The 22,709-nt window shown below is 43.2% G+C and overlaps 1 protein-coding gene across 1 annotated transcript in view; it reads right to left on the bottom strand.

Annotated features, from left to right (window-relative positions):
* The window catches only part of NFATC1 (nuclear factor of activated T cells 1), a gene marked incomplete at its 5' end in the record, with an annotated part of 111,840 nt that overhangs the window by 58,227 nt on the left and 30,904 nt on the right, over window positions 1-22,709 (bottom strand). Inside the window, 3 exons of the mRNA XM_085310089.1 lie at window positions 9,211-9,351; window positions 11,946-12,118; window positions 15,272-15,474. Coding sequence (XP_085166215.1) covers window positions 9,211-9,351; window positions 11,946-12,118; window positions 15,272-15,474 — 517 coding nt within the window. The remainder of the gene's footprint in view (window positions 1-9,210; window positions 9,352-11,945; window positions 12,119-15,271; window positions 15,475-22,709) is intronic.

The raw sequence follows: 22,709 nt of genomic DNA, 5'->3' as shown, positions 1-22,709 counted from the left end.
AAAAAAAAAAAGCTATCCCTCTCTGTCCTCCTCACAGCCTACTGTCTTGCTACGGACATTTCTCCCCCGCAATTTTGTTCCATGTCACTGGCATGTCTTCCGGTATGCATCACTGCTTGTGCACGTCAGGGTTCGTGTGTAACCAGCTTATTCTTTTTGCCGCAGCAAAGCTGCTATGTTTGTTTGCCTGTCCTCGTAGGCACTGTCACAGCATATGGACTTTGTGCACCTTCGTTCTGCTACACATTTTTGTAGTTGTAGGCTGAACATTACCTTTTTTTCTTTTTTTTTCTTTTTAAGATTAAATGATTAAAATAACAATAAAAAAGTCATGCAGGAACCAGGTGATAAAAATCCAGTAAGAACAGTACCTTACAGAACACAGGCATCCGTGCCAGAAATGCAACTTCCTTTCTGATTGCTCAATTGGGCAGTCCAAAAGCCAAAGGATTGACTCATTTTGCCTAAACTGTGAATCTCTTTAGCTGATTTCACCAAAGTATGTCCAACTGACTTTGCAATTATTCTGAGTTCAAGAAAGTGTTTTCAAATTAATTTTAATTTCAGCCCAGGTAATTAAAAGGAGGCACTGTGCAGAAAACTGACGGATCAAGGCTCCTTGGGAGCCAAAACAATCTGGAATGAGCTGCCAGAACCTATTTTCTGCAGAATGGAAGCTGGTTATGCAATTTGTGCTTTCTGACACCTCCCCCCCTGTTCAAACTACCATCAGTCTTAGGGTTTTATTTAATAGCTCTCAGTAATTTCAGGTCTAAGACATTCAACTTAGAAGGAAAACTGCAGCTTAACATCCCTGCAAAAGCTCTCTAGAGTAGGTAGGTCACCAGCATGGGCTCCCATCAGCAGTAATGACAAGACTTCATTCTGTCTTCAGTTACATGTGCGTGATTTCCTCATCTGCACAATTTTATTTTCCTCTGGGAACCTCTAGTAGGCTGAATTTGTGTCTTCGTAGCTGAAGCTGAGCAGAATAATCCCTATTTATTTTCTTCACTCTAATCTTCTGTCTCATCTGTCTCCTGTACTATGAGAGCAAAAAACCTCATATCTAATTTAAACCACATTCAAAGTTCTCAATTTTTTTCCTCTACTTCTATATTCAATGCCATGACCACCACTTGCCCCATAACGCTCAGGCCTGCAATATACAAGGTTATCTTCATCTCTTCCCCCCCCCCCTTGTCTCATATCTAAGTTTGATTAAAATCTTTTCAGTTCTTGCTTCCTAACTATTTTTAGGAGATGAACTCTTCATTTTATCTACATGGCCACAATTTCTCATCTTCCAGAAACATATCATCTGTGCTACCCCATCATGACTTTTCAGTAGAGTCCAAAGAGTAAGCTTCTGCACGGCATTTTGATTTTTTCCACCTCCTTGTCCCCTTATGTTCCTCCCACTCATTTCCCTTCCTCTGCAAGGTCAGGCTCAATCTTAAAGGTTCCTCCACCACTGATTATCTGCCTTGATTATCAGCTTCCCCGTTACAAAGCATATTTTGGAAATGCCTTAGCTCTCTTTTCCTCTCTTAAACATCACTGCATTTTGTTCCACATTGCTCTTGGAGGGGCCATCTTACTCCTCCAACAGGCCTAAAGAGGATAGGCTACTTATCCTTCAATTCTCCTCATTTTTACTGTGATGCCTACCTAAGACATGATCCAACTCTTAATAACCAGTCAGGGAAGTTATAAGAGAGAATGAACACTGTTCTTGCAAAAGATGTGTACAATCCCTGCAAAAACTATGCACTTTGGAGGTATCTCCTTTCCTCTACTGTCTTTATGTGCCGATGGCTTCTAAGCTTTTTTGGTAAGGGCTGTGAATTCCTGTGGGTCCTACTGGAATGGTAACAGTAACAACGATCTGAAATCTTACGCTACTTACAATATTAAGAGACCAAGCCTTGACTGCACAGATACAGCTGTTTGAAGCCACTTAGTGTGGAAAAGACACGAAAGAAAAGACTTCAAGCATTCAGTCATAGTTTCTGAAATAATTAAAAATTGACAGGATTACTCAAATAAATAACGAGACACTTTACATTTCTCTCTTTCTCTATTGTCCACAGTAAGCACCTGTGATTGACTGATATCATTCTTAACTGTGAGAGCAGCACCCAGCACAAGGCTTGCTGCTGCTGATATCATCTCATGTGTATGGCTGCTGTCCCGCTCTTTCTTCACCATTCCCTACACTGAACAGCCAGGAAAATCTGAAACGTGCTGACATTTCCTACAAGCTGTCTCATTGCTACCGCATGCAATTGTAGGCTTCCACCATCAAATGATTCCATCACTTGATGATACTACTTGCCCAAGGATATCTATTTCTGGGCAAAGGCCAGAAACCCCTTCAGCTATCAATACATCTCTAGGAAATAGGTACAAGTGACCTTCACATGAACTCTTTGCTCCTAACTTGTATGCCTTTGAAGTTTCCAGTTTATCTAGTTTCCAAAATTTTTAACCTCACTGTGCAGGAGTCAGTGCATAACCTCTCGCTGCTGACTGGAATGTGTGTCCTGAACTTGGATAAATGGATAGATAAAGACAAAATTATGTAGTATCTGTCCATCTGATGGGAGGGAGAAGGGGAATTTTGCCACTTGCTTATTTATTATGTGAGCTACAGTATGATTACCAGTGTGAAACATGACCCTTTTTTGGCCAGTTGCCCCCCAAACTGTGACTGCTACTGGCAATGGAAAGAGCAATGGAAAGATCTCCAAGAATGTAAGATCCTTTACCAAATGGAGCTCTGCCAAGACTCAGGTCACCAGTCTCCACATCACATCACATCACGTCAAAACAGACTCCAAACCTAGGGCTCCAAAGTGCAGCTGAGTCAAATCAAAAAGCCCACATGCGTCCCCAGTGTGTCCGCTCCATCCAAATGCCACTCAAATGTCTCAGAGATACAACATTTTCCAGAACTTTCTTCAAGTTCTCCTTGAGTTAAAATACTGCACTTGAGTATCTACTGAACAAAAAGGTATTTTTGCTCATACAATGTATAGGAAACAGAACTGAATTTCTCAACGAGGCTTCAAGACTTCAGACTGACATTTTTACCTTAAAGCAGCAACCAGTTGTCTCTACTCTTTCCCAGAAGTGGTGAAATTTGAGAAGAACAAAATGCTGCGAAATGTTTGAGTGGCCACCTAAATTCATCCGGCTTCATTCTTTTCCATCTTGCACTTATTTTATGCAAACATTCAGCTGACTAAGTTTTACAACACTGTCAATGGCAGGTAAGCTAACTTTTCCTATGTGAAGTACTTACAGAAAGCATGATTTCCTTCAGCATATGCACCAAACATTTGGTGACTTCACCTGCTGTAGCATAACTATTACCATGCCACACCAGCATATTTGTGTTCTAACATCACAAGCATGTTCAATCAAGTAAGAAGAATAGTTGTAGATAGAGTAAATCCATTTAACAAAATAAAAACAATGGAATTAACAGTGAAGAAATAACTAAATCTGAAACACTTTAATTTTTTGGGACTATTCGACAAACAAAGAGGAGGAAATCACTGGATGAAATGGTCCTTAGGTACCGTTTACTACTCTGTGTTTTGGCAGCTCAAGTTTCAAAGGCTTCAGGCGCAATAGCTAGCTATATTTTGTAATTAGGTTACAGAGTATGCAGGTGCTAGGAACAACAAGTTCAAATCCATTAAGTCCATAAACCAGGAGTTATTCAGAGATACAGTGTTACAAACTGCGAACTCTATTAACATCCATCCAAGAGAGTAATGCATTTTCAGAGAGACATACTTGTCATAATGATTTTCAAGTGCATGTTTTTTGACCATGATAAAGTGGTCCTCAAAATTAACAACCCTTAATTCAAAATTAGGGTTGCTTCAGAAATTAATTCTGTAGTGAGCTCGAATGTTACATTTTAACCTTTTTTGCTCTTTAAAACTCTTGCCCTGTGGTCCCTAAGCCCTGTCACTCAGCACAAAAAATCAACTAAGTCAGTGTGGGCCTCTAACTTTGCTAGTGGAAACTCAAATGAATAATAATTAATAATAATATACCAAATACTCATTTCTTCCCATAGATCACAACTTACTAATAATGAACATTTCCGTCAGTTTAACCTGGTCTCTTAGGTATGTCTACACTTGGCTGAACTAGTGAAGTCTAGAAATACTTGAGCCACCTCTGGTGCCAAAAACATTTTAGCTGCAGGAGCAAGGAGCACTGTCCGGGCTAACAGAGGACCTGGGTAAATTAACCCCTCCAAACCTTCATGCTAGGCTCTTTTTAATGCTCAAAATACCTTGGGGCAACTCTGCAGTGTCCTAGAGCATGCCATGAAGATACACTCATGACTTTGCTGTGCTTTGGCATTTGGGAGAGCACTGACTTTTCATTTGCCAGTTACAAGAAAGATTTTGTTCCCTAGGATTTTTCCATTTTGCTTAGCTTATAGATCACTAGTCCTAATCTGACATACTAGGAACCAGCAGTCTGCTCACTTCTGTTTGGCTTCTGTGCTGCTTTGTGTTCAGCAACTCATGTTACCATCCAAATTCCAGCTCTGAAAACAAATGTATGACATTTGCAGCAATTCTTACAAAAAAGGTAATTGCCAGATATATACTCTTTAAACACACTTCCAAAAAATTATTGCATTTTTTCAAACTTTCTTAATGACTTTTGTTGCCTGATACATTTAGCACCTAGAAGCTAAATAAAAAGTTCAAAAACAAGTATATAACTTAGAGTTATTAACTGCAATTCTAGATCAAGATCTGTACTCTTTTAGATCAGTGTGTTAGACAGGAAACATTTTATTGCTTCCTAGCCTTCCATAATAAACAAACATCAACTTCATTCCAGCCACTTCTGTAACCAAAACGTATGCTTAGCCTGCACAGTAAATACCAGCAGAGAGCCATTAAAGATCTTTGCCGCTAACATGTTGCAAACACATATATTTAGTAAGTTCTAACACTTCTGTTGAAAAACAGCTTTCTACTGGATGTCTTGCACCTAGCACCCAACAACTGTGACATGCAGACTCACAGACCATTTCTGAAACTCAGGAAGACAAAACCCTGACTACAGAGAGAGAGACAGAAACTGAAAAAGGGAAAGAAAAAAAAATCACAGTAATTTGAAGGGCCAAAGCCATTGTGGGACTCTTCAGTCTATCGAAATGCTGAATTTAGAAGAGCGAACCTCTCAAGGCACGTTTGGTGTTCACATTTTTACTACCGCTAAGTTTCTTGGACAGTCATTTTATGCCATCTTTCATGACTGGAAAACATGGTCTGATGTGCAAATAACAAAACATTGACCAGAATCTCTTAAAATAAGGACTTGCTTCAACATGCGAAACTTTTTTTATGGTACCATAAAAGGCTTGAGCAAATTTTAGTCCACTTCTGGAAGGGCTCATTATTTATCTCAAAGGGTGCCTTCCGCCTCGGGGCAGCCCCATACCACGAGGGATCATTGGAGGTTGGACTAGATGATCTCCAGAGGTCCCTTCCAACCTTATTGATTCTATGATTCTCAAACAAGGTCTCCCCGGCACTCCTTTCACGGGCTTTTCCCTACATCTCAGTCCCTTGGTCGCCTCATTTCTTGTCCCTGCGAGAGATGCGGTAGCACCGTGCCGCTCGCTAAGCATATTTCGCTCCGCTTCAGCTGCAGCCGAGAAGAAGTCAGCAAGGGGTTAAGGCGAGCCGCGCGCTGCCCCGCCAGCTCGAGGATTGATTTGATCATTCTTCAGGGATTCCCTCTGCTCTGAGTCATTGTTCAGACAGACTCCCGCGCGGAGGCGGGAGGAGGAGGAGGAGGAGGCCGGGATAATGCCATTCCTCCCGGGAGCCCGACAGCTGAGGGCTAGCCCTGAAGACGCGCAGCCTGGGACTCGCGCTTGGAAAAACACGCAGTGGAGCGAGCACAGTGTGCGAAGAGGACTTAAAGACATTATTCAGACGGAAAAAAACAAACAAAAAAAGACAAAAAAATCCCAAGCAAATGGCCAAAAAGCATTCCCAAACACTGTGTTAACTCACTACGCAGACTAGCACGAATTAGACCGGCTTGCACAGACTACCTCCCGGCTTGAGGATTTTGCCCGAGTAAGGGCGAAAGGAAAGTGGTCACATGATCCAATATTTAAGTTATATCCAAGAGGAGCAGTCCCTTTCGGATCGCAATTATTCCTGTGATCTGTTACTTTGTAATAGCTGAACACAGCTGCTGCCCACCAGGATCGTGCCTACCATTTAGAACTCAAAAGCAACAGTAGCAGCAGCAAAAATAATGAATGTCTCCAGCTAATCAGCAAAGTTCATAACCAGCTTTCTAAAAGAAAGAGAAACTATGCTGGCGTTCCCTCTCTTGACCTACTTTCACAGTCACGTAAGAGCTGAATGGGAAAGAAATGCTGTCGGCTGGTTTTCAAAAGCGACGGCTGGTACGCTTTGCGTTTCATTCGATATTAAATACGGTGACTCTGCTTAAAAACTGCCACTAAGACAACGATGCAGCCCCCTAGCATGATTTAAATGTGTCAAGCTGTCTCAGGCAGCGCAGCATACGGCTCATCGGTGAATCCCCGGCAAGCRCTCAGTCCTGATGAGTCCACACAATTGCTTTCTGTAGGCTGTTCCTAGAGACACAGTCACCTTATGAATCAGTGGTGGGGAAGCTGGGAGACTCCTCTGGGCTGAGCAATTCCCAGTGATGCTGAGCGCTTTCAACCTTAAGAGCTCTACAAACGTACTTGCACGAAGCAGTACCATCCTGCAACCACAACAAACCCACCATGATACTACTACATGTTACTACCAACGTTGGGTGGTAACAGTCTCAGCTCTGACCTTTTAATACGGACTTCCCAAAAGCTATTGATTAATTTTCAATGATACCAGCTTACCCATTGACTCCCACAGCATTTCCCCGCCTCGTCCCTGGGGGTTGGGCAAGGGTGCAGAGGGATCTCAGGTGACTTTCTTAAGGAGAAGAGATACTCCTGTGCCAGGCCATCCTGCCAATCCACACACCCAAGGACTTCACCCCATCGGTTTCCAGATCCTCTTGATCATTTACATCCCCAAGAGCAGATCAAGTAAAACATTACTTCCCTAGCATGCCCAGTGCTCAGCTATATGCTCTTAATTTCTCATACCTTTTAAAAAATGTCACATATATAAAATATCTGTCACACATAATATATAAATATATAAAATATTTATCTACAGTCTTCCTGCAGTCCCAAATACTTTTTGTTCAAGAGAGATATTTACCTGGTTAAGAAGTGCAGCGCTGGCCCTGTTTTGCTTTTTTTTTTTTCATAATTTAGGGCTATAGAGTGAACATTTTACTTTTTGTGTATTTAATGCTAAAGCAGATAGTGTGCGTATCCAGACTGTGCTACCTGCTGCAAGTGAGTAACTTCACAGTCACAATCCTTTGGGATACGGTATTTCAAAATTTTTCCAACTCAGTAAAAGAAGAGAGAAAGTAAGTATGAAAGAGAGCACTAGTTAACGTGGCTTCCTTCCTGCAATGAGGCAAATCTGGGATTTTTGCTCTTGAAATGTCACACTAACCCATTTCTGCACATGGAAGGAAGTTTAACTCTAAAGTATACATCAGCGTTCTCCCCTCTCCAAAACCTATTCAAAGAGCAGAGTTTGTTTTAAGTTGAAATACCTCTTTCATTTTTTTTTAAATAACTTTCTTAAGGTACAAAAAGGATATTCTCACTTTTTCACAGCCCTGACTTGACGTGGCTCACCATGCCTCCTCACCAGGGAATACCAGCACAACCCTGCTGAGCTCCGAGCAGTGCTCAGAGGACAAAGGAACTGCCCTGATTTACTCTTGCTGCAGAGCTGGGACACCACCTCCGACCAACACAAACTTTCGATTGCCTGAACTGTGCCAAACCAGGACCCCACCGTGAAATTTCGGGGAAGCCTTCTGCTCTTCCTTTAAGCCCATTAAGAACCGAAAAGGCCTTCCCTGAGGTCAACTCGCATCTACTTTGATTTCTTCGCGTAAAGAGGTTCCCCTGCTCACCACGAGAGTCCTTCCCCGCAACACCCACTTACTGTACCGCCAGCAGGGGAACGGCACGGGAACCCCATGAACGTCGAGGGTTAAGCGGACGTCATGCCAGAGCCTGTGCTGGCGCGGCCGGGAGACTCGGCGTGCCGGAGGAGCGCAGGAGACGGTTTAAAGTTCAGGGGGGTTTCGGCCGGCAGCTGAGGAATCCGCAGCTTGTGCCAGCGCCACGGAAACCCTTTCCAAAACAAGACTCAAAACTATCCTTAACTATCTCATTTCAGAGCCTGACTTTGACTCACAGCTCCGCTCCCACTGTCTTTTCCGCAGCGTTAGGCACTGCCGCCGTGTGATCCACAACTCCTGCCGCTGTCCTCTGCCGAAATCTGAGATCGTGCCTGATGCTGAAGAACGGCAGCCCGTGACTTACGCTGCCTGGAGCCTCGGCTGGGGACCCTTCCCTCAAAATAGCAGTCCCATCACCAAGTGCATGAATAAAGCCCGGAGAGGAGGGGCTGCGGAAACGGGAGGAGGCGACAGCCCCCCACCCCCCCGAGCCGACATTGCCTTTGAATGAATGAGTCTGCGCGGCAAGTCCTCCTTAACGAACGGCTTGTAAGCTGTCGGAGCTCTTCAAGGGTTTGTATTTGCTCTACGACTTCAAAGGCCTCTACTGCCATCCAAAAATTAACCACAAAAAAAGGTGCACACATGCACTATCACCATTACTGCTTCCTCTTCCCCAAATTCTGAAAGGGTTTAACAAGCTGCATCATCCTGTAGATTTTACACGGAAACGCTACAAGAGGCTTAGCACACTATTGTTATTTCTGTAACAATAATAAAAAATCCTACCAGGTACTACTGTGGTTTGCTACAAAAACAAATGCCAAATTTGACTTTCAATGTCACTATTGTCTACCTGTAACCACAACGGCTATTGTGCAAAACTTCAGCATGAAGCATGGCTCAGATTACTTTCACAGCTTTGCCCAGTGACATGGAAAACATATTATTATTACATGCAAAAGAAATGTGATTACAGGGTTTATGCTATCATCATTTGGCAAACAATCTGTCTTTTTTTAAGATTTTCAAAGAGGAAGAAGAAAGCAGACAGGAGTCTAGATAGAAAGGAAATACCTGGTGCTTTCTCCACAAAGATGACTTTGGAGTCTTGCAGAAAGTTATGGCCAGTCAGTATCATTTTTTTCCCTCCAATAACAGGAAAGTTGTCAATACTTTGCTTCTCCACCAGAGGCAGTTCCTGGGCAGATCTCTGAGCTGGGGAGTTATAAAAAGAAAAAATGGAAAAAAAAAAGAAAAAAAAAAAGCAGCCACAAACACACACACACAAAAGTAAATACTGCATTAGTAAGTAACTTAATGTTTACCTTCATAAGATAAGCTGAGTTTGATACAGAAACAAAGAGAGGTCAGAAGGTCTGCAGCAAATATGGTCAGTTAAGTGCCTTGATAGTAAACAATACTATTATTAAATATAGCATTACACATCAAAAAGGATCACAGAAAGAATAAGCTGTTTAATTTTAAAAGTCATCTTGATCTATACTACTTCAAAAAGTATTTTGTTTATTTAATCATTTTAAACTAATTTCTCTCGAACAGCCAAATGATTGCTTAACCTATTCTATACATGTCATGTGTTTACAAGGCACAAAAGAAGACAAGACCATCCATGTCCAAAGTATGTTCTAGTCACTATATTCAGTATTTCAATTCTGCTAATCRTCTTTCAGTAGCAGCCACGGGCCTCACAACCCAGTAGAAGTTCACAGCTTAGACAGTGCATTTCCACCAGCACCTGAATGCCAAAACGCATGTGGATCATGCAAACAGAATCCTGTATTCCTGTGGCACATATTTTATCACTCTCAACTGCGATACTGAGCTTGCATGCCTGCTTTAAGGGATGATGTGACATTTTATCCAGATTACRTGGTTCCTCCTGGTGTCACATGCACTAAGAGATGCATGAAGTTTTTGGCAWGAGCTTATTCCACATTCTGCACTGGAAATAACACTTGTGCCTATTTTTCTCTTTTTCTTCTGCTCTTTTGAGGAGGTGCACATCACACTACTCATTGCACAGTCCTTAAAACTGCAACTCATTGATGTAAATAGAAGCACCTTCCTACTTAGTGGCTTCCTGTACTGGGCATAGTTGTACAGAAGACCAGGTCATGATGAATTCAGTTTGTGGCCCTTATCCTGCTACAGATGACAAACAAAATTCCCATCAACTTTAACAAGAGCAGGATGAAACCATGACTTCTTGCATTTCTGCTTTACACATTAGCCTAGAACTTGCCCTGGAATGAGAATTTAGCTTGAAAAAGAAAGAAAAAGAAAAGAACTCTTACATACCCTGGACAGAAGACATGGCTTTGTGCCAGTCTAGCTGTTATAGGTAAGGAGRTTCTGCTATTTTTCATTAATAGCATAGCCTTATCTTTAAGCTACTCCCTTCCCACCACCAGTGCTCATTTGTTTGTTTAAATGAATGACCAAAGGAGGGAGGTTATAACTATTGTACTAGCAGCACTACCCTTTTCTACAAACTTTGCCTCTCTTAGAGACTTAGAGTGGCAGCAATGCTATTTTAAATCAAAGGATGGAGCGTTGCTTCTGCTCTGAAAGTCTGTCTCGGCTACCACCGCTTTTGTGAAAGGAATTAAACGATGCTCCTTCCTGGAGCCTCTCCGCTAACAGCCCCTGAAAAAGCACTGTGCTTCCAAGGAGATCCCATTTGGGGATGGTTGGGGACCTGCCAGGCTTGAGGTACGGGACTCTGGCCTGGGAACGGCAGAGGGACAAGCTTCCCACCCTTATATACCCACTAGACATGAATTGCTCCTGACCCTGGTTGCATCAGAACAATTCACTTTTTAGAGATCAGTTCCCCCCATCCCTGTACGAAGCGTTCACCTGGCACGGCCAGGGAAGCGGAGGTGCAGTAGGGACAGCGACTTTCCCCGGGGCAGTGAAGCAGAGCCACACAGTCCCTCAAGAAGATTGCAGAGGGAGAGGACGCTGCGAATTACACAGTGATTTAGTGGGACAACAGGAAGAAGCTAGTGAGGACTATGGCCAAATCTTCACTGAAAAAGCAGATGAGCTTTCATCTGCTAATCTGAATCCAATGAAATCTTCAAAAACTTTTTGGATCACCCCCAGCACACCAAGTTAGCAATGGGAGTTAAACTGAAATTCAGTTTTCACCATTTGTATAGGAACATTAAAGCGACATGAAATAAATTGCTTTTGCTTTGTGTACGTGGCGGCGGGGGAGGCAGACTGAATGACACAGGTGTCTTTGGAGACTGCAGCGGTAAAGCGATAAAAAGCAGTCTCTTTCATCAAAGAGACCCCAGTGCGGAAAYCCAGTTTCTGGAGGTTTTCTGAAGCCTCAGGCAGCTTGTGCTCATGTGTCAGCTTTAGCATGCTGCTAGTTCCTCATCAAAGGGGCTGGGGTTTTGTTTGGTGTTTTTTGCTTTACGTTGGAAAGTGAGCGGTGAACAGTCCATGAGAGCCTTCCAAAACTCCTATATCAGTTACCTATACGAAAGGGAGGCACCAAAACCCCAAATCTTCTCACTTCCAGATCAGCTATCAGTTTAACACAATTCTACTTCTAGGTGTGTTCTTCCTTACAAAATTCAATGAACAGAAAGCTACACATTTCTTCTAAAAAACGGGTATTTTTTWAAAAAAATACATACACCTTCTTAAGCAGTAGAGCAAGGTTCAYGAAATAAATGGGTAAAGCAAAAGCCATGGTTAGCATGTGAACGGACAAAGATTGTGCGTCAAGCGGCGCAATCCCCGGCAAGAGAGAGACAGCTGTTGCTACTTACAGCACTCGATAGGGTTGGAGGCCACCTGCAGAGACAGAGTTCTCCCGTTGGACTGCGGGATGTGAACTCGGAAGACCAGGCGCACTCGCGTGTTCTTCCGCCCGATGTCCGTTTCTCCCTTCCGCAGCTCAATGTCAGAATTTCTCAGTTTTAATATTCCAGCACAGTCAATGCTGTCCAAAGCGAAACACAGAGCAATTCAGTTCCTTTGAACTCCAGAAAGACACAGCCTTACAGTTTCTCCTCTCTCTCCTTTATGTTTTTTTCTTCAAAATCTGAGTCAGGCATCGGAGTTCTTACATGGAGCCCAATGACCAGATTAAACACTTCAGCTCATCATTTAGCCTATGACATACACCCACAAGTATCTCTGCTGGGGCTCTCTGTAGTAACAGGTACTAACCRCTTGTAAATTTGGGCCGTTAGCTTTCAGTTCAGTTCCAAAAGGAAGAAACCCAAAAAATCTTCCTTCCTCAAAACCTTCTGTAAGGATGGAGTTTAGGACTAACTAAAGCCCCAAGAAGCAGCAACTGAGGCTAGGAAAGCCCATGGAATGACACAGTATTATGCCAAGTGTTACCATAGGGATACTTGTAATTTCACCTGTTATTGCTAAATTGGACTTAAATATTTCATGATTTAGAGTAAAGTTATGAAAATGTTTGTTAATAAGCCTAGCTCKCATGGAGGCCAGTTTTGCTGTGAATTTGTCTTTGAATGGAATTGGAGAGACTCTTAAAAGGAGTGTTGAACTGAAACTCTGCACGAAAAACGTAAACTCAGGGTCCTCCCTCTCTACCTTGGGGAGARAAATGTCTTTAGTCAGAACAAACTACTACCATTTCTGACCTCTCTCCCTCTACCACCAGTTTTTTTTTGGGGGGTGTTCTTGTGGATAGGCCCACAAGTTGGAATTTTTGTCAAAGCAAATTTCAAAAGAGGAAGTTAGTTCACAGAACAAAAGATACATAAACATAGGCACTCAAAAAACCCACTACAAAAATATCTCTGCTTTGGCCATGACTACAAAGCATGCATGGCRATTTCTTCTGGCTACAGATCTCTGGTATGCATTTTATTACACTGAATATGCATAGTGTAATTTTATTTTGCACATAGATTAAATAAGTCAGCATGCATGTAAATGCATTCAAACAGTTTAATTCTCCCTCCAGACCTTTGAAGCTCAGTTCTGAAGCAAACTGCAAAGAACTATGGCAGTCTATTTTTGATCTGAGTTCCTTCTAAAGCATGGATTTCAGAGTAACAAAGGCCCTTGCTGATACAATCAAAGAACCTAATGAGCGCATTAAAGCTTAACAACACATATTTACAAATGAAGCCATAAGAATTATGAAATGTTTGTACTTACATCAAAATTCTGTACATTCATACAGAACGCAGAATAAAGTGTACTACTAGCTACTGCCTCTTTTATAGCAACAGTTGTAAAACAGAAAAAATATTTAACATCAATTAATTTAGGCTTCAYTGTAAACTTCAGACAAGATAAAGCACTTAAATTCAGGCTCGTAAGTCACAGACATTAAAGTCTAAAATCAACAGGAGTATTTGAACGTGCACAAGCTTCAGGGCTTTGCTGAATCAATGCCTAAATATACAAAGTATCTGCGAGAGAAGTGCTTGGCTCCAAATTTCAATTCATTGTTAATGCTACATGAGGTTTTAGACTACTGACGTGTAAGGCTTATATATGCCAAAGCATTGTTTGTGGTTCTTGAGAGAGCTTTACTACAATCTGGCACGCAGGTCATGAAAATATTCAGTTTGGCTCCCAAACTGTGTAACTACCTTTATTACAAGGAGAAAGACGATGGGAACAGTAATAACATTCCTAGATGGCCAAAAATAGTACTCAAATTGGGTAAATAAAGGGCCAAATAAATATTCCACGGATACAAATTGGTGAAATTYTCAGTAACTTCAATGGAGTTGTGCCAGCTTTCAGTGACAGAAAACGTGGCCAATGATTTTTCAGGCTTGTCATGCCTATAACTAAATGAAAGGACAGAGGTYCTTGCACCTTAACTGATCACCCTAACCCTTGCAGGCAATGCAGTTAACCCCATTCTAGCTCTTACAGTTACATGATGTACTCTAGCGCATGTTGTACATGATGCTGCAAACCAGCTTCTAATAACTGCTACGTGCAGAAGGACTTCAGATGTCTGATATCATTTTTCACTTTGTCGAAGTGCAGAAAACAGCGTACGAATAACAGGAGTGATATCCTGATCTTAGAGCAGATTTTCCCATAGTCTTTGGTCTGGTGGGGCCAGGATTTCTTCCTTCCTTCCTTGCCTTCTGCCCATCTACCTACCCATATTTCTATCTACCTATAAATATACACAAACACATACGCATACATGCACATATGCATGTAGATACATACGCATATATATTTAGACACACACACACACACACACACACACACACACACACACACACACATTTAGAAGCACGTATACACAAACAAATTCATGCCAAGGCAGAAAACTCAGTAAGGGTTAGGACCATTTAAATTCAAGGTATTAAATGATGTGGAGGCTCTCACGTATATTGCATTCACAGAAGAACATCTCACCTTTTCTGCACAACCCTACAGTGAAATTCACTTGTGTGTAATGGTTCTATAGACCGCTTAATTATCATTCAAAGTCCTACCACTTCAGAGATTTTTAGATGTTGATGCCTGCTTTTTTCATAASAGTAAACTTAACACAGTTTAATAACAGCGGTCTATAAGTCATACAAACTTTACTTGTTTAGCTCTAAATGACTTCTAAATAAACGACATTGTAAAATGCTAGTTTTCATTGTATAACGAGTAAGAGTGGTTTTATTTGTCTCCGCAAATGCTAGATTATTTGGAAGTGCTGCCTAAGAGATTGCCTTGAAATCCAAAGAGAAATTTCAGTAGACTCTGTTCCTTGCGCTAGTGCATACAGGAGTAAGAGGTGTCATATTTAGAAACTAAATGCAGGAGCTGAGGTAGGAGATATTTACAGCTTGGTAACTGAGATACTTATTTTAAATGGCAAATAAGCACATTGGCTGAAACTCTAGAATGAAAGCCATCAGTTGTCATAAATATTTGCAAAGTTCATTTTGTTGTTAAGCTGATTAAGTGCAGTTTTTTCCTAACAAACCTGTGAAAACCTACTGTTATAGAGAGATTTTCTAAAAAAAAAACAGAAGGCAGAAAGTAGCGTACAAGAGAAAAAAAAAAAGAATAGAAGAAATCAAGTGGACCAGATAAGACCAAGAGGAAACTGCTAAGCAGTCAGATAGTGTCCGGGTCTTACATTGCTCTCATGTTGTTCTCTGGAAGAAGTGGAATTTCCAAGACTTTGGTGTTGGAAAGTATTGTTTCGTGGCTGGTGGTGGAAACGGTCTTCCCCGTGATTCGATGAACCTGGTAGAAAGCATGGGGTCGCAGCAGGCGGTCGTCTGCAGTCCCAATGAACAGCTGTAGAGTGAGCGGCTCACTTTCTAAGTAACCATGTAGCTGGCAAGAGAACAGAAAACGCCCACTGAGCACCATACACATAAACTGCTAGGAATCAATTAAATTTTTATAAGCAAGAGAGTCTAATTCAAGGAGAGAACTTGTGACAGGTGCTATGTGTTAAGTTCCCCCCTTCAATTTTTCCTGTAACATAATATTGGTACAATAAAAAGGTACACTCAGAAAATGTCTCATTATTTGAAATGACCTGAGGCACTTCAGACTGGGTTAGCTTTTGAACACCCCTGGTACGTGCATACAAAACTTCACATAAATTCCCTGGCAGCGTCCAACAAACAACAAAGTTAATGTTCCCGTACATTACTGAGGATGGCAAAGCCAACGGGCTTGCCATTGGAAAGGGCCACTGCTCATCTCTGAACTTCCAGGGATGTCCCACTAGCCAACAGCAGGCTGCTGTTTAGGATGCTTTTTTTTACGCTGGTAAATACTGCTTGGAATAGAATGGAGATAGATCATGCGTACAAGACTAGTTGCTCACTGTGTGTATCAAATTCTTGTATAATTGCGCAAAAATCTCATTGAAGCTACTAGGTCTGACGTGAACCACATCCATGTTATAGTGACCACTCCGACRTCAAGAGAGTTATTTCTGCTACGCGCTGCGGAGGGATCAGAAGCAGAATCTGATCTCGCCCAGCACAGTGTCAGTCAGCTGTGCTGAAGAAGTTACTCTGGATTTATCCTGCTGCAAAGGAGAACATCTGCTTGGGACACAATCTGGGTATCTGACCAAATTTAGCACACCCTGCTCTTGTGGCAGTTAACAGCCCACTTTTCCAAAAAATCAGCTCCCTTTAGCTCTACACGTAGTTTGGGATTTAAATGAAGGCCAACCTAAACTCAGCAAAGAATGAGAATACCATAGATTCTCACTAGCAACGGCTGGCTTCAAGCAGAGACAAATTTAGCTCAACAACTGCCGGTTTGGCTCACCTGGTTGATTTGTCACCTTCAGCCTCTGAGGGTCTCAGAGACGGGGCTTGGCCGCACTCAGGGCCAGGAGGGGTGAGCTCAGYGGACCCATCTGAGTGGCAGATGAGGAAGGCACGGAGTGGGAGGAAACCTCCTAATTGGCTACGTCTGCTCTAATGTCTGGCTAAAATTGGCAGACACTGGGTGAGCTGGAGCTGGTGATGGCTCACGCTGCTAGCGCGATGCCAAGCAGAGCCTGCTGCTGCATGCAAAACGTGCGCTGGGCAGGCACAGAGGCTTTAGGGCTTCCTCTCATTGATGTCTTTGGCCTGTTTTCACTGTCAGAGCAGGGTCCACAACACCTTTACTGCAGCCAGGTAGCCCCAGTGCCTTTAGTCCCAGCAGGAGCAACACAGAGCTCGTAGCGTGGCTGACACCCAGGTACGAACCCAGGAACTGGCACAGGCTGCTGCAGCCTTCAGCAGAACTGGGGCTGAACTGAGGCCACCACTTTTTCGGTGTTATTGGTACCTCAACCAGATTGAGTAAAGCTTTGTGTGGATGCCCATGGGCTCTGGGCTTCCATCTCCTAAGCGCAGGCAAAATAAAGCTGTTGTTTCCCACAGCTGCTCCATTTCCTAACTCTGTCACCTGATGCTGGGAAAGAAGTCTTAGAAAAAATAATCATCTCCAACTCATTTGCTGTCAGGCTCCATCCCTAGGGGAGAATGTGGCAACTACAGAAAAGCAAAGGAGCAAGGGCAAGGTGGGCTGTCACCGTAGAGGCGCTATCGCCGAGCACATCTCCTCACTTTCGGGAAAGGTTTCATTTCCTCTGCCAGTGGTGGAACTGGCGATGTTTTCATCAGTTATATACCGCTGTTGCACCATCACTGAATCTGATATATCAAAATTATACCATCAATTATAATTCGGTGCATAGTAACATTTTTAATTTACGGGGCTTGCAAGTCCAAACAAATCTAAATAAAGCTGAGAGTGAGTGGTGTAATCAGTGTCAAATACTATGTTTTGCTTGCTTTTTCTCTTTTTAAAGTTTAAGAAGCCATTCATGCCTTCATAATAACGTAAGATCTCATTCTCCAGGGTGTTTTACCATCTGGCAACTGCCATGTTATGAAGASCAAGGATCTCAAGTCATTTCAACCCTGGAACACCAGGATTTTCTCATGAATGCAAACACAAACATGAAGCCTTTATACTGCTATCAAACACGCTTCTAGTAACAATAATACAGAATGGTAATGTTTCAGGTCCTTAGACGACCAATACATTAGCGAGGGAGAAAACTGCACCCCTACATCTTTCCATCGCTCATCAGGCGTACTGTAGTTTTTTCACACCGTGAACACCGAGGCAGGAGGACACGCCACCGTTCATTAACGCACATAGGAGAGGCTCATTACGGAGGCACCCGAACGCTTGACGGTTTTCGTTAACTCCTCCGAGCCCTCCGAGCCTTCCTCAGCACGAGGCACGGCGGAGCAGCAGCAGGACCCCGCCGCGAGCGCTCATGCCCGCGCACCAGGAGCGGCACCCGCCAGCGGGCAGCCAGAGAGCAAGGCCGAGCGCTTCACGGGCGACCGCAGAGCCCGACCACCCGAAACAGGGCGGCTCTCACGCCGCCGGGGCCACGCGGAAAGACCTGTCCTCGCCCAGCCCCGTGCCGGGCACCGGCTCCGTCGCGAGCGACGCAGGGGTTCGTGGCGACGGCGCGGGGGAAAATAGTGATGCAGTGTGACACAGAAAGGGATTCAGTTTCTGCAGGAATTTCCTGGAAGGAAATAAAAACGTAACTACGTGTTACCAACGGCCGCTTCTCCAGTTTTTTATGGATGGTGCTTTTTATGGACGGTGTAAAATTAAAACAAACACATCTTGAATTACAAGGCTGTTTAAAAGATAAAAATAGACTGCTGAATAACTAAAACCTCAACTCAGCAAAAGCAAAATCACACTCAGTTACTCACATGTTTTACTGAATTGGGGCATAAGGGGTTAAAAAAAAAAAAGAAGTTAGTCTTGCATTAGTTTATGCTATTCAAAACTTTATTTTTAAATCAGGATTCTGCTGTTGCCGTATCTTGTAACCTATTTGTGAGTCTCAGCTCACGATACTCACACTTTTCTTACAGCTTCAGCACCAGGAGTCAAGTTAATATACAAACTTCACAGCTCTACATACCCCTGTCCCCAACATGGTGTGTTCAAATGCTGGAAAAGAAATAGTAAGTTCTCAGATGCATGCTTCTTTTCTTTCTTCTCTTTTTTTTTTTAAGCTTGTGATCTTTAAATTAAATATGAGGTTTTTTTCCTTTTTTTCTTTTAAGGTCCCATTTTTACAACCCAACCTACTAACTTTGCTAAGTCCTGGGCTCTTGCAATATCAATCAACGGTCTGTTGCTCTTCCAGCAGCTTTTTCCTGCCTTTTAGTTCTCAGCATGAAGACAAGTAGTATTTAGGGTATTAAGTGAACACAGGTATTTAAGAGCTGAGAAGTTTAAAAATCATTCAGAAAGACTAGTTTCTAGTCTAATCCCTACACAGTTGATTTTGCTGTCCTCAACACAGGCAAAATCCTCATTCTCACTCCAGCGTAAGTTTAATTTTAAATTCTGGAGTAGGAGGCATCTGATCTCAGATACGTATTTCCCTTTGAGTTTTACCCATTGCATCATATTATTTACTTTTATATTATGTCACATAATCTTGTATGCCAACAGAAGCAATAAAATAACCCTGCAAGGATTAACATTTAAAGGGGCACATACTGTGGAAGACTAATTTTAGATCATGCACCCAACGCACGATTGCTGTGACGGACAGCGCTGAGCTTTGGGAGACTTTTTGGCATGTTGCAGATGTCTGGAGAATGGGATCGATTTAACTTACTCACCTGCGCACAGAAAGATTATTCTGCGGCTCCCTCAAAACATAGAAGACTGTTACCGTCACATCGTTCAGCAGAACGGAGGTGCACGGTGGCAGTAAAGGCCACGCTGCGAGAGTCTTATGTTTGTAAATAGTAAAGGAAATACTGAAGAAGATGGGTAAAAAAATGGGGAGGGGAGAAAAAGGGGACTGAATATTTCGATTGCTTAGGAAAATTTTTTCATGTTCACATGCACGCGTATTTTCCACGCGTGTTCTGGAATACTGTATTTGGTACAAAGATTCTGTTTCCTGGCTTGTGACTTGGGATGCATGCGTCAGGCACCCTATTTTTATCTTTTTCTCAGTCCCAAAGCTGAAGCTCTTCTCTTAATATCCCCGTGGCGGCGTCGCAGTGACAAAGGCTGCTCTCAGCTGCCGCGCTCAGAGTAAAGGGTTTGCTTTTCCCGCGGAGCACRCTTTGTTTGGCAGCCCTGGATCCACGTGGGAAGAGCCACACTCTCCCCTGCTGCGCAAGCTTACACTTGGGACGTGGCTCCAAGTAAGAACCAGGGGCACAATGTTTTTGGATGGCTTTTCTTTCTCAAATAAAAGTGAGGCTACAGCAGTTCCTCCTTTCATTACAAAGCAAGGGCACAGTACTTGAGTACGTAGGTGAGATCTAGGTAAGAGACCTCCATGGCCCATGTCTTTGCTTTTGGACTGAAAGCAGGTCGCAYACACACTGCTGTTGTCCGGACTGACCACTGACTAATCTGCTCTTCTTCCTTTTGAGTGACGTTGCACAAAATATTTGACCCAGTCTCAAATGATATTTGCATTTAYATTGTCTGAAGCTGCTAAGATCAAAATCAGACTTAACTGTGTGCCTGTTTTACGTTCATCTAACCCTGTCAACAGCAGCGCAGTCACCGGTAACCAGCAGCAGGAGAGGGCTGGTCACAACTAGGCTCTTTGTCACCTTACATCATTTTATGCAGGAGTGAAGAAAAGACTGCGCTGGCGGGGCGATTGCTGTGCTCAAGCGCGCTTCCTTTGGAATTCCTAAACCTCTCTGTCATCACTTTCACAACACTTTCTCCCACCGACACGTCTCGATTCTCGCTAATGCATCGCCGCTCATCTTGATGCGCCGTGCCAAAGCAAACCCGGGCCACGCCGGCACGCAGTGCGCAATGTTCCAGCACGTTCGGGCACGGCGGYGCGGCGCGCCAAGGGGCGTTCCCCCGACAGCCAGCAAAGCACGAGGAAAACAACGCCGGCTCGCCTCGACAGCAAGCGCTGCGCTGCAAGGCAACGTCTGACTAAGTCCTTGCGCTAAGGTAGGCTGCCAGAAGCGAGGTACACTGTAGGGTGTACCTCTCTGGATCCAAAACACGCATCTGGTGCACACCTATAAAATTTAAGCAATCAGAACTGAACAACCCTGGAAAACTATGAGCAGAAAGGGGCCGAGATGTTTCTAACATGAGCATTAGAAACCAAAAACCAAACCTCACTAGTTACTGAACTTTGCAGAACTTTTGCAAACGCTGCGTCCCATTTGCTATCTCAAACTCTCGTTTGGCAATGGTAGTTGCTCTAAAGACTGAGAGGAAAACTTCTGCTATTGAAGTCACAGTGCTTATTTTAAGAAGGGCAGTTGAAAGATCCCGCGCGTTCCCTTCCACGCTCTTCATGCTCTCGGCACGTCAAAGCATCTGCCGAGAGGCTCGGACGGCTACCTGTCGTAACAGGGAGCAGGCTCCCGTGCGTAACGCAAGGAAGGGTCCCGCACGGCAGGGAGCCCTGTGGCCAGGCGCGCCAGCTAGGTGCTCCGGTCTGCACYCACCGACGCTGTCAGGAAAGAAGTGAGCTATGCTACAGAATAATTTTCTGGTGTACTTACAGGGAGTTCTGGGAAAAGACTTTGGAAACCTCCATAGCTATTTCTCACAGGAACCTCACCAGGAAACGGTGCATTCCTCTAGCCTGACTCTGTAAATACACCGAACGAATGTAGCCAATGATTTAGGGCTTAGCCCATCCCAGTGAACGCAGCGAAGAGCTCCCACTAACAGCAAAGTGGGGYAAGACCAAGGTTTCAATATCCTTCCTCTAAAATAGTCAGCAGCTTGTGTTTGAGACACTAGGCTATCAGGTGCCTTGTCCTTGATGATAATGATGTGCAAAATAATCTATATGCAATATCTATGTCAGCAATATGTCTATAAATGTGTGTGCTTGTTCTGCTCTTTGTACAGATGGTACCTAATTAAAAAAGACATGTAAATAAATCCATTTATGTCTCTAAAAACAGTAGTAACAACATCCACATTCTCTTTCCCAACARCATAATTTATGGCCACACTGCTTGCAGCAGGTACCACAGAGGGTATACTCAACAGTGTCTTACACTTCAATCTGCTGCAATTGAATTTTTGGAGTTTATTTTTTTACTTATTCTCTCGGTTTGGAGAGTTTCTTCTACCAAATATCCACTTGGTAGAAGAAGGCTTCTTCTTCTTTTTTCCCATCAATGTTTTGAAATGTAATTCCGAAATGTTTTAAAAAAGATGGAACAGGATAAAACATAAAAACCATGAAACAGTAAAAACTTCAAAGTAATTGCTGCTTGTCCCTCTAAGCAAGAGCTTCAGGGATAGACGTATGGGATAGATTTATTGCAATCTTTCTGAATCACTAGGCTTTCTTTTTTTTTTTTTAGTAACTGTATATGATGAATGATAAAATGAAACAATTTGTCATGTTTTAAAAATGTGCCTAATATATAACCTCAAAAACATAACATTAGTGAGTGCTCAGTGTCTTGATTTTTTTTTTAAAAAAAAAAACAAATTGAAGATCAAGCTGTTTAAATTATACAGAAAGTGTATAAACATTTCAAGTACTGATTTTCGCAGTGAACGCCAAGCATGCATAAAAAGAGAATCATCAATCTGATTTTTAAGAAAACAAATTACTTCTAGCTTCCCTGCAGAAGCAGTTGGAGACGTAAACTGTTGCATCACGGGTTTAAACGGGAAGAGGGAAAACGTTGGTCGTTCGGGCACTGACTGTCATGTGAACCAAAGGCGCTGAGGGCCGCGGAGGTCAGGAGACCAGGGCATCTGTTCTCGTGTTACTGCTGAGGGAGCTCCTGCCCGACCTCCACCTGGGCAAGTCACTTAACGTCCCAGCCGGCTCAGTGGGATCGGGGCACCGCGCGAGGCAGCGAGGAGGGGTGCCCGCGCAGACGTGGCCGAGAGCACCCCCCGGCAGCCCGTCCCCAGCGCGGTGACAGCAAAACTCGGCTCCAGACCACTTGTCCCGGGGACTCCTTCTTTTTAGGAGGGGAGAAGGAAAAAGGAGGTGCTAAAACTTGGACAATTCTAATGCACTGATG

The sequence above is a fragment of the Rhea americana genome, unplaced genomic scaffold, assembly GCF_003343005.1.
Source record: "Rhea americana isolate MKP2758 unplaced genomic scaffold, rheAme1 scaffold_31, whole genome shotgun sequence".
NCBI classification, from domain to species: domain Eukaryota; kingdom Metazoa; phylum Chordata; class Aves; order Rheiformes; family Rheidae; genus Rhea; species Rhea americana.
Note: the sequence above shows the minus strand (reverse complement) of the source record. Positions and strands in the feature narration are given on the sequence as shown.